The 12411-nt window shown below is 41.8% G+C and overlaps 2 protein-coding genes across 3 annotated transcripts in view; one reads left to right on the top strand and one right to left on the bottom strand.

Moving 5' to 3' along the window:
* Nucleotides 1-6018, bottom strand: part of LOC125764473 (uncharacterized) — a 46303-nt gene extending 40285 nt beyond the window's left edge. Inside the window, exons 1-2 of one of the 2 annotated variants that reach the window (XM_049428775.1) lie at nucleotides 5643-6018; nucleotides 893-1900 (exon numbers count right to left, since the gene is read on the bottom strand). The gene's annotated coding sequence lies outside the window, so the exon portion shown is untranslated. The other variant, XM_049428777.1, reaches the window with a different exon arrangement.
* Nucleotides 6019-6439: 421 nt separating this feature from the next.
* LOC125764456 (DNA excision repair protein ERCC-5) lies at nucleotides 6440-11085 on the top strand. The gene is made up of 4 exons (XM_049428726.1): nucleotides 6440-6712; nucleotides 6781-6956; nucleotides 7021-8889; nucleotides 8951-11085. Exons 1-4 carry the CDS (start codon nucleotides 6625-6627, stop codon nucleotides 10970-10972), a joined length of 4155 nt encoding a protein of 1384 aa, XP_049284683.1. The 5' UTR covers nucleotides 6440-6624; the 3' UTR covers nucleotides 10973-11085.
* Nucleotides 11086-12411: the final 1326 nt, after the last annotated feature.

Genomic DNA, 12411 nt, shown 5'->3' with positions numbered 1-12411 from the left:
ATATGTTACACTACATAATTAAAAACCCCCCATAACCTGCAGGGTACGCTGTCAGGGAAGTACGGTAATTGTAACTTCATAATCCGCTTCAAATTAATTATTGGCGATGGATCGACAGAAGCACAAGGAACTGACAGCAGAGTGGTTGAAAAGTGATTAAACAGACAGCCCCAGCATACATGGTCACACTTGCACGGCATGCTGTTTCACTTGCATGATGATGATTCCGATGATGAATGCATGCTAGAATGTAGACTTTTTTGTTGCTGCGAGTGTTCTCTATTCGTTACCCACTCATACATTCATCTGTGGTATTCCAGAGCTCTCAGTGGAATAATTAACGGAATGGAGTGGAACTGAAGTGTGGAAGACCGACGGTACGTACGGAATAGCTAACCTACAGGGTTTGCATAATTGTTAGCACCTCCGGTTAGACATGCCGGAAAGCCGCAATAATGTAGGGAAATGCGTACGAACGTGTGGGTAATGATACTAACGATGCTTTCCGCCGAAGGGTAGCTGTCGGGTCTGTTTCAATTGAAGCAACACGAATAACACTCTTGCATACTTGACGCGGCTTATCAAAAAAAAACCGGTTGCACGAGTGCTCGTTTTATTGTATTGTAAAAAGGGGCGACGAAACGACTTTTAACAAAACACTAGGCGCCTCCATCGCTTGTTTTGTGAAGTACTGGGCGTCTCCATTGATTATATTTTCATTTTAAATGTAAATTATAATATCATTCCGATGAATGTATTATTTTTTCTTAGCTTTTAATTTAAATCCCTTTTAAATTAATTATTTTGAAATAAATAACAATGATTGCCTGCATCCTTGAATCGTGCTATTGGATTTCCATTTTAGAACAATTTTTTTTTTTGCTTTACTCACCTAATTTTCTCTAGCAACGAAGACTGGCATCTGCCAAGTGCTAGAACGAAACGGTAATTTAGCAGTAGATCTCGTTAAGGTAAAATCGAAAAAGCGTCCGTCGTCCGTACGTCCTTTCTCTGTTCTGGGTGACGTTAGTGTTATGTGCCTCTATTGCATTTCCAGCCAAAGAACACCGACGATCACGTACGTTCGTTCTAGGTGATGGCTTGATTGATGGCAAAATTTCATTGCTTCACTTTAACTAATTTTCACCCTCTAAGCTTCGGCTGATGCTGCTGCTGCTGCTATTTCACTTCCATAAGCAAAAGGCCTGCTCCTTTCGACCATGCGAACTTCTACAGATAATAGGTATTTTACACAACCACACAGACACATTTATACACACACATACATACGTAATGATGCACGCATGTAAGATGATGCCGATGATTATTATTATATTTCTTAAGAATTTGATTTAATTTACTACCCACTTTTCAAATACAGCTCTCGTCACCGGGCAACCGCATGCTGTTGGTATGTTGCTGCCGATGCTTCTACTCCATTTGCTTTATGTGGTGTGATTTTTTTTGCTTCTTCTCTTTATTCCCACCACTACCAACACTTTTCGAACACACTCTCTACTACTTTCGGCTGGTGGAGCAATTGTGGATACAGCACCCGGTAGCACATTACACACGTTTTCTAGCGCACAACCAACCCGCCAACCTTCTTTTTTTTACTCGTGTGCACACTTTCTACAAGCAAGACATTTTAATATTTTCCTCTGCGCATCTTAAAATTCACCCAACACTCGACGCGTAGCTTTATGTACCACGAACAATTTGCCCGATCGTCGTTATTATTGTTCACACATCATTGCACGGCTTAGCACGCTTTTCATTGCCTTTTCGCACTTTTTTTTTGTGGCTATCATCACTTACTCACTTATACACACACACAGAGGGAGAGAGAGAGACACACACAATATTTGCACGGTCGTACGGGAGAGCTTGATTCGCTTCGCTGAAGAAGATTATTCATAATTAGAACATTAAAAATCAGCAGTGTGGTAAACTTTTCCACCGCGATTTCGGATGGTTTGTGGAAGAGTTTTCCCACTGATGGTGCAAAACTTTCTACAATAACAACCCCTCGAACAACTGGCTGGTTGTTTTGTTTCTCCAACCCCACGACAACACAGCACGCCCATCGATCGATCGATCGTAACGTGGCCTGTTCGTTTCCTTTTGCTACCAAACAAGAAGTCATACAGCAAGCGCACAAACACGATGATGCGCGGGCTGTCCTGTTTTTTGGTTACGTTACATAATAATAATCCAAAAAACGCGCGCCATTCCCCACCAATGCCCGATTGTACCCCAATGTGCGGTCGAACGAAACTATTTTCGGTCTCTCGCACACACTAACCTGGGTGTGCGCGTCAAGCGTGTGGCGCTGTGGCAAAGAATTAAGGTGACAAAATGGGTGAAGTTGATGTTGTGTTTACTCTTTCATCTCTCGTTTGCTGTTCTTCGACATGGGCATGGGCTAGAGAAATGTGTTCTAAACGAACAGTGTCAAAAAAAAAAAAATCAGGCAAAATAGCGACATGCCAGGTGTTGAAGACATTGATCTAAAGTGAAACATTGATGCTTTCCGCAATGTTTATGAATTTCTATCTAAGAGTACGAACAAATGTTAGGTTGTAAAATATAAATTAATCTAGAGTTAAAATTAAAATATATAAAAAAATTTAAAGTTTATAAAAACCATTCTTCGGAGCGCTGGATTAAAACTGAATTTTAGCAAAACTGGCATTACGTAATAAACCATGGGAAATTTACAGTTTAATCAAATAAATAAAAAAGATCAATCAAATATAATACTTGGCTAGCCTGAGTTTAAAAATTTCTCTATTTAAAATAACTGGTGGATTTTTTTAAAAATTTAATATATAAATTTTTGGCACAAAATTTGACAAAATATTGCTCATAAAACAAATTGAAAAGAAATTAAGAAATTCTGAAAATAAATGCAAAATTCTTTCTTTTAGATAGACAAATTTGAATATTGAAAAATATGCTTTTTCTTTTAAGATTATAACTTCGCTTTTTGTTGGTGAATTGTTATTGATTTTTTTAAATATTAGATATTTCTTAAATTTTAAGTTTCACGAAAAAAAAAATAATTTGTTAATTAGAATTATTAAGTAAACATCTCCCTTCATTCACCCTTCATTCAAATTTATAAAGAGAGCAATGTAACTCGTGCATGATAAAACGTTAACATACATTAACTTTAACGTACTGCATGTCTACTGTAGTACGTGCAAATGGCCAACCATACACTCTCACTTATCACCTACTGCATGATGGGACGAGCAACTATGAACTAACCAAAGCGAAAGCGTTCCACCGCCTTCGTACCGTGTCTGTTTCCCCGTTCAATTACGCTCTGCTCCATCAGACTAACAGGTGTCGAAGGCCCAATCGTACGGCCTTTAGTTGATTATTTTTGCTCCCCGTTCATACACACCACACTCCACTCCATTCGGCCGACGCTTGCCATGGCAGAAACATCCAAAGAATACGTAATCAGTAGGAAATTGATCATTTAGAAACGTTGCCTCGGCCTTCCGCTACCTTCCGCCTGCAGGTAGTAGCCGTGAAGGAGTGCCTTTCTGTCGCACATTTTTATACGCCTTTGGCTGATACGCTGATGAAGAAACAGCGCAACCCCGGTTATGGTGCGATGGATGGAAAACACTATGATGATGATTCCATCATCCCCATCCGGATGTGAAACGCAGATTGACGGACGAAATGTCAACAGCGCGTCAGTTCCTGTGACAAGATGGAATATCCTCGCATATTTCTTTTTTGTTTTCTCTCTCGCGAACGAGAATTGGCAGCGGAGCGTGAGGGAAGATATAACGAGTGCTAGCGCAAGCAAAGCTAGGTAAACAGCTGAGAAGATGTGAAAAATGCCACTTCGGGCGTTCGTTTAAAGGTGTCCGCTTTTTATTCTTCATCGTGTTACCACTCAGTGAGATCAACTGGGTGAATGGATTAAAAAGTGTTCTGGGAATTAAGGTGTTTTTTTTTATGTTCCCGCTCCATGTGCTTTCTTCGCTTACATCCCAAGCTAGGACACAAATGCGCAACAGAAACAAGAGATGCTTCTTGTACGCTGTTTATGTGTTAGTTTTCGCGAACTTGTTCAGCATGATAAACGTCAAAGCACTGCTTACTGCTGCAGTTTCCCCACGGACGGTTACCATGGAGACGCCTGCGATGGAACGTATAACGGTGGAAACAACAAAAAACAAAGTGTACCACCCCCTAGGAGAGTAATAACGTGAAGGTGTCTTGGTAAAGTAATCTCTGATGAAAGGCGCTACCGAACAGCAACAAAAAGAACGACACATCAGATAAAACCTGAAGCGACTCGAATGGTTGGACATCGTTGGGCAGGATATTGCATTATGGCGCTGTTCCTGTCATCTAAGCACCGTACGGTACGGGACTGGTTATTTTCATTTAAGGGAACATTTTTTTCCCCCTCTCTAAAATTTGTTACGCAGATCATGCCTCGGATTAACGAAGGATAAAATTGTCCAGTTTTGCACCATCTTTGTGATATGGCACGCGAGGCCCCAACATACAATAGCCGCGCAACTGGATACAAAAGGAACAGGAAAGCTGTTAAGATTAGCTTTTCCGTTTGATTTCGTTCACCGATAGGGGAGATTTTATATTCAAAACAAAACCATCGTTAATGTCCGGCGCTGTCGTACTTGCGCTGTCTACCCACACCGAAAGTTGGCGGCTATTTGTTCACTTCCCTGTGTTCTCCCCTTTGTTTGCTGAGAGGCATTTTGCTTCGGTGGTTTTTTTTTGTTAATATTCCGCAAGCATTCTTTTCGGTCAACTTTCCACACGCAATCACCGCACATATCATCATCAAGCAAGCCATGAAGTTGACACACACCGTACCATTATTAGCTTCCGCTAACATTTTTTTTTTGTAAGGAGAAGTTTCTTCAGACTTTCGTCTCGGTGTGGTTCGCGACTTCCTCCCGAAGACAAATCGTACGTACGTATTAGTAAATAATGATGTTCCTAATGATGGGCCCCCACGCTGTCAAGCTACTTGCTGCTGTTTGGAGATTTACACACTAACATCAAACGCGCGTTCTATTCGGTACGGTTTCACTGCGTTCCGTTTATTTCGAGGCTAGGCACAATCGTATCCCGCTTTTCCTACGCGAACGGATGGATGCTGACCTCCCGTTTTGTGTGAGCAGATTAGCCGAAACTGTCACGCTCATTCTCTCGCCCCCAAAAATGGCATTCTCTCAAACCGCTCACGCTCGCGTCTCAGGCGGTGTGAGTAGCGTGTGTGGTTCTAAAATAAAAAAGTAGATACATTTTCTCGCTCGGACACGGTCATCACTTGGATTGCACACGTTATTGGTACGCTTTAGATGAAAAATTCTGGGAAAAAATCACGACGATTACTTTTAAACACTAGGGAGAATGATGTTTTATCTTAGCCATTTACTTAAGTAATTATAAACACACTGTTCATTACTGCAGACACGTTTGGAATGCATTTATGTATAGTTGCACTCATATTTTATTCTGCATCTTTAATGTCGAAGCACCAAACGAAGACACCATTTCGATCCCTTATTTGTCACGGCACTGAATACACTTGAAACTCACAGCACAAAACAATATTACTATAATGGGATTTTTCTTACTTCACATCTTTCTGTAACTCCTGTGCGTTGCTCTCGCGCGACAGCCTTCCCCGTGCGTGTGTTGTGCCCAGAGGATGTACACCAACGAACGCTTGGTACTTGGTGCTGCACTGGGACGATAATGTCGTTAACGTTAAGGACACACAGCGTCTACTTTCCCGCACGAGAGTCTATACACGTCTGAGAAACCAAGACACAACCGGACCAGAGCGTTTCTGCTGCATCTTCTCAATCGCGGCAAGGCTCTATCTTTTGCGAGGCGAGAAGAGAGGATGCTGTAAAATAGCAGCTGTTTTTTGTGGGAAATATGAGAGTTTGTTGTGAGAATATTCGCGTGAAGTTAGTTTGAACTGTCTAGGAAAATAGGATTTGATGTGTACATGAGATTTTCACTATGCAAAAAGTAGTAGAAGGGAAAACATTTACAACGTGATGTCAAGGGAAAATCGAAATAAATTATACTCTGTTGAAAAAAATTCAAAAGCAGATTTAGATTGAATGTTTTATAGATATTCTAGATCTAGATGATATTTACAAGGTGTTGGCTGTTATCGAACATTAAAAAAATCAGTAGTTGTTCTCACTTCTGACTTGTTAAAGGAGTTGTTCCTACTTCTTAAGAGACGTTTGTTTTATTTTGAAATGTTGATTTTGTTTTAAGTAAAAGATTAATAGTAAATCAAACAAATTTAAAAATAATTTTAAAAACTAAACTGAATACAGCTTGTCCACATTGTATGGAGGAAGACCACTGTTCCTTATTTTGAATTAGGCAGAAATGCATCACTCAACGCATATGTATAAACGCAGTGTTGTGTGTTTCACAATGTTTGTTTTTTTATGTTTGCCGGTTGCTGTCATTCATGAATATTCCGGTTGTAGCAGCTGCGTGAAGAATGTACAACAGAACGGCGGGAAAATTTCATCTCAATAAGCAATACGATAAGTTTTCTTGCTTGGTCTTGTGTAAAATCAAACAAACATGGGAGTTTTAGGGCTTTGGAAGCTAATCGAACAGTCGGGTAAGCCGGTTCCGCTGGATACGTTGGAGAACAAAGTGTTGGCCGTAGGTAAGGAGTCCTTTTTGTGTTGTGTTATTGCCAGAATAGATTGTAAAAACTTCCTTGTGCTTCGGCAGATATATCGATTTGGTTGCATCAGGTGATAAAAGGATTCCAGGATTCGAAAGGTAGCGCTTTACCAAACGCTCATGTGCTTGGTTTATTTCACCGTTTGTGTAAATTGATGTACTACCGTATCAAACCCATATTCGTATTCGATGGGGGTGTTCCAATCTTGAAGAAACAAACCATTGTAAGCGGATCTTGACTGATGCATTGATAGTGATGCCTCTCTAATAGTTTTGTTCATTTTGTAGGCAAAGCGTCATCAGAGCAAAAACAACTACCAGAATGAGGCAGATCGTATACAGCAACTATTGCTTGAAACGCTGGCCAAGGAAAAAGTTGTCCAGCAAGCACTTGGATCGGCTACGAACATTCTTATATCACCTTCAAAGAAAGCGAATACGAGCGGTGGACCTAGCACTAGCAAGCAATCCGACCGTGAGGAGGATCCTGATACGATCTTCAAACTGCCACCGATGAAGGCTCCCGAAGAACCAATTGATTTGGATCGCAGCGATAGTTCGATGGATGATAAGTCTTCCCGGCACTATTACCATCTGAACTTGAACGCGATTGACGTGACCAGCATCTACTTTAAGAATTTACCGGCCGACGTAAGGCACGAGATTCTGAACGACATCAAGGAAACTCGCAAACAGTCTTCGTGGGGTAGACTTCACGAGCTACCAGTTGAGAGTGATTCGTTTTCGTCATTTCAAATGAAACGCTTGCTGAAGAGACGTCAGGTTCAGGTCGAGCTCGAAGAAGCCGAGAAGGAAATGGGTGGCAAGTGTCTCTCACTGGCCGAGTTGGAATCTTTGCTTACCGAGGAAGGTGTAGAAACATCATCAAACAGAGCTGCGCAACAGATAGCATCAGATGAAAATACGCGTTTCTTGCTCGTGCGCGATGTTCAAAAAGCGATCGAAAAAGCAAAGGTTCGCGAAGAAGCAGAAAAGCTAGCACCGAAAGCTCCAAAATTGCCAAAACTGTCTAAAGAGGAGTTGGCCAGTAAAGTGGGAGCCGAAGAAGACGACAAAGAGATGGATGAAGAGCTGCAACTTGCGATTAAAATGTCACTAATGCAGGATGAAGATCCTCACGCATTAATCGAACTCGACGAAGATGATTTGCGCATGTCACGGAAACAAAAGCAAGCACTCGGAAACGCTGCACAAAGCTTAGCGCGTGGTTTTATGCTCGAGTATGGTGGAATGACAAATGAAGAATTCAACGAACTGTTGCATCAAACGCAGGATGTCGATGGAGGAGACATTAATGATTCGATGTCGCAAATGTTTGTCTATAATGGAGATTCAATTGTACAAAATACTTTAGAGATTGTACACGAAATACCAGATGAGGAAGAAAAGGTAGTGGAAGAAAAAGAGGCTCCAGAAAAAACGGACAGCGAACCGGAAACTGAATCCGATTCAGACTTCGTTGATGTGCCGGAGGATAATTTGAACGATTCGCAAGAAGGCATTTCACTGCCGTTAAATAGTACCAATCACTTCAAGCCGCACTTTAATCCAATCGTTGATTTTACTATCGATGATCTGAAACAGCTATCTGAAGCGGGATCATCTAAAAAAAAGGAAGTGGTGGAAGTAATTATTAAGCAAGAGGATATAGGAGTATGCGATAAGGACGATATATTTGCCGATATTTTCGTTGCGAAGAAGGAAAACATTAATGAAGCGGAGGCTGCAGAAAATAATCGGTCCTCCATACAGGAGCAACCCACCCTACCGATGATCAGTATACCAATGAAACAAGTGAATGATCTTCTGCAAGAAGAAAATAGCTCAGATAGTACCAGCAAACAGTCGAATGCAGAAGATCAAAACGTTCCAAAAGCATTTCCTGGATTAAAGATAAAGAAAGTAGACGACATAAATGCTCAGCTGAAGGAAGAACTTGAAAATCTAAAGAAAGGTCCGGCGGTGATTGATTTAGGAGACATCGTTAAAGCCCCACTTTTGCCTGTGTCTGAGCCAGCTCTGCCCAGTACAGATTTAAAAAGCATTAGTGAGACACTCAAAAAACAGCTGGATGAATTAAAAGCGAATGCAAATTCGTTTCAATTAGATGAAATTAAACTGGATAGTGTCGAAAAGGTAAATTTTGCGTTTTGATCGTTTTTTTTTAAAAGTAATTTCGATGTGTTTTCTATTGCAGACCCAAGCGCACAACAATGATGAAGATGCTGACAGTGATGTGACTATTATTTATGATGCTGATTTAAGCATCCAACGAACTCCCACTAAGCAGATTGTTCCGGGCAATGATCAGATGAAAGAAACTAAATCATCACCGAAAGCGACCGAAGATGCAACGGTGATTGAAATTGCGGACAGCCCGGCTAAGAAAGGAACTTTGGAACACTTAGTATTGGCCCGCACACCCGGCAAAGATTCACACAAATCGAACGAATCAGAAGAATCGGTACCACACGTACCGAAACCATTCTTCGTCAATAAAACACCTCCTTCGTCAAAGAAAGCGAACCAAGAGGCTGGTACAGAAAAGCAAACTACTTCCGGGAAATCTGTTTCGAAAGAGTTGTTCCCCGAGCCCGAACCGATACCGTCGACGAGCAAACAGCCACCACCGGATCCGAAGCCTGTCAGTGCGGAAAATCTCATCACCGAAATGGCGGACACACTGAAGGAATCTCACACACCGCTCGAGCTGAAGCGGATGGCGCTTGATCTGGCCCAAACAGAGCGTGAGCTAGAGCGCGAAAAGAACAAACAATCGCGCCTGGGCGTATCAATAACCGATCAGATGCGTAACGATTGTATGGAACTGTTGCAGATCTTCGGCGTACCGTACATTGTGGCACCGATGGAGGCGGAAGCACAGTGTGCATTTTTGAACCAGATCGAAATGACGGACGGTACGATTACGGACGATAGTGATATCTGGCTGTTCGGTGGGAAGAAAGTGTACAAAAACTTCTTCAACCAACAGAAGCTCGTCCTTGAGTTTACCATCGAAGGTATAGAGCAGACGTTTCATATGGATCGTAAAAAGCTGATCCAGCTGGCACTGCTAGTGGGCAGCGATTATACGACGGGTATTCATGGTATCGGTGCCGTGACGGCACTGGAAATTTTGGCCTCATTTCCACCGACCCCGGAAGAGGCAGAGGAAACATCCGAGATGATGTCGATGTTGTCCGGGTTGCGAAAGTTTCGTAACTGGTGGCAGCACGGCAGAACCGGTGCATCCGGCACCAGGATGGCACTGAAATCGAAACTAAAAAATATCGACATCGGTGAAGGGTTTCCTAGCACGGGAGTGGTCGATGCGTACCTGCGCCCAACGGTTGACTTTAGCGAGGAAGAATTCACCTGGGGCTATCCGGACGCGGACCGGTTACGCGATTATGCGCGTCAAAAGTTTGGTTGGACGCAAACGAAAACGAACGACATACTGTTGCCGGTGCTGAAACGTTTGGATGAGCGAAAATCGCAAGCATCGATAAAGAACTACTTCAAGGTGCAGAGTGCCATCGGTCAAAGCAGGCTGAAGGTGAGCAAACGGGTACAGCATGCCGTTGATACGATGGCGGGCAAGATCGATCCAAACGAGACAGTGAAAGCGAAGAAGAAAAGTCCAACAAAACCAAAGCAATCCGGTGGTCGGAAGCGAAAGCAAACTACCGGCAAAGGAACGATCGAAACGATCGAACTTGATGCAATTGAAGAAGAAAACGAAAACGGAAATGAAGAACAAGCCAACGGTTCGGTGGAAGTAAAGGACGGTGCAAAAGATGAAATAGTTGAAGCAACAAATCCGGCCAAGAAAGGGGCGACTACTCGTAAGCGAACGACAGGTGGTGCAGGCACGTCAACAAAGCCGAAACGTGGTCGTAAAAAAGCATCGAACGATGGTACCGTCGATGGCAAACAGCAGTCCGAGGCGGAACAATCTACTTCACAACGACCCACACACTCGTTGGCAAATATAGGTGGAATCATTGCCAACATTAACCATCAATCGGCTGGCAGTATGGAACCGGCGGTGGACAGTTCGTTGGAAGCGCGAAGAAAGCGAATCGGAAACAAGATGCCGGACTTTAATCCGGCCATACCACAGCGTGTAAAGGACGAGGAGGAAATGGTGGAACGGAAGAAACGGGCAGCGGAATTGTTTAAAAAGCTGAAAGCTAACGATAAGCAAAAACGGCAGTAACTGTAGGCATTTTTACGAATCATTCTGCACAGAAAAATACAATTTAAAATTGTTTCATTTTAGTTCAGTTTAATTAATTTTAATGTTTTTAAATAAACTTATTTTTCATTTAAAGCTGTAAATTTTAAATAGGATCATACCATCATTCGAAAAGAGAAATGAAAACAACACAATAGTTGAAAAGGTTTCGTTTCGGTGTAAAGCCTGCGTAATTCTAACAGCAGCAAATAGTCGAAAGGTCAGCTAATGCCTGTAGTGAACGCAAACACCAAGCGTCTCCATGTAACGCACCGAAAGGAAGGTATCAATTTGTAGTAATCGGAATTAGTATGACTTTGAGTGTGGACAGCACACGCGGTACGGAACAGCACGGTGAAAACGGTTGCTCCAACGGATGACACAAAATCTACCCACGTTTTAGCATCCCATCATCTGCGTCCCTCTCACCACCTTTGCCTTTGCCTGGTGGGAATGAAGGAACAACACAGAGGCAAGATTTGAATTGTAGATTGCAGAAAATGAGTAACATCCGAAGACGAGAACGATGCGAAAGATGACACGGGATGAGCACATTCTCACATGCTGGTTAAGAGTTTGAACGCCAAATGTCTCTATTACGTCTCGCTGGTGCAAGACCGCACCATGACGCAAGGTTTTTTTCTTTCGATGGTCCGTTTACCTTCCTGTCCTGTCTGCTTAATGGGGCGTATGCTAATTGTTCACCGTCTGTTTGTGAAAAAGGAAAATGGCAATTAAGTAATTTAAAAGGAACAGAAAACTTTTCTCCATTGACTGCCGCTTCCAGTTGGTTCAGTGATTGGTGCTGACGGTAGAGCATGTTTAACGTTTCCTCTCGGCAGATTTACTTTCTGACCGTACGACGCGACCGTCGGCTAATGGAGATTGATGAGTTTCCTCCGTTTTTCTTGTTTCCACTTCCAAAGCGTAACTTACTGTAATGGTTAGATGTTCATCATACAGAAAACTTAATAATTGACCAAAGTACGAGTTTAGTGCTATATTAGAAGTAAAGCTTATCATGTTTATATAGATTTTTGTCAAAATTTAATGCTTGATAATTTATTTAAAAAAAACCTTTAACAAACCGTGTGAACGTCATGAGAAGCGTCCAAAATTGAAAATAATTAATTTATTCACTTTACTTCTGATAATAAAGACATTGTGTAATCTAATTTGAAATGTTGCTGTTATTTATGGGTTTAAACAACGCATGATAAGCAGCACACTGTGGCATGTTTGTTGTTTGATTAACATATGCGAATCGCGCAACAGAACGCAACTCAACCTAGACGATTGATTATTTTTAAGAGCACAAAACAGTCGAAATGAATTTGATAACATTACCTGGGGCGTAATTAATTTAAAGTAATTTAATACAATAATAAAGTGATTAAAATGAATTGTAATAAACACAAAAT

The sequence above is a fragment of the Anopheles funestus genome, chromosome 2RL, assembly GCF_943734845.2.
Source record: "Anopheles funestus chromosome 2RL, idAnoFuneDA-416_04, whole genome shotgun sequence".
NCBI classification, from domain to species: Eukaryota; Metazoa; Arthropoda; class Insecta; order Diptera; family Culicidae; genus Anopheles; species Anopheles funestus.
The sequence above is the reverse complement of the archived record's forward strand: the minus strand, read 5'-3'. Positions and strand labels throughout refer to the sequence as shown.

What these genes read in the sequence shown, in the direction of transcription:
- LOC125764456 (XM_049428726.1), top strand. Translation starts at nt 6,625, where the DNA reads ATGGGAGTTTTAGGGCTTTGGAAGCTAATCGAACAGTCGGGTAAGCCG. An exon ending in GAACAAAGTGTTGGCCGTAG is followed by an intron (nt 6,713 to 6,780) that starts GTAAGGAGTCCT and finishes GTGCTTCGGCAG; the next exon opens with ATATATCGATTTGGTTGCAT. An exon ending in TCTTGAAGAAACAAACCATT is followed by an intron (nt 6,957 to 7,020) that starts GTAAGCGGATCT and finishes TTCATTTTGTAG; the next exon opens with GCAAAGCGTCATCAGAGCAA.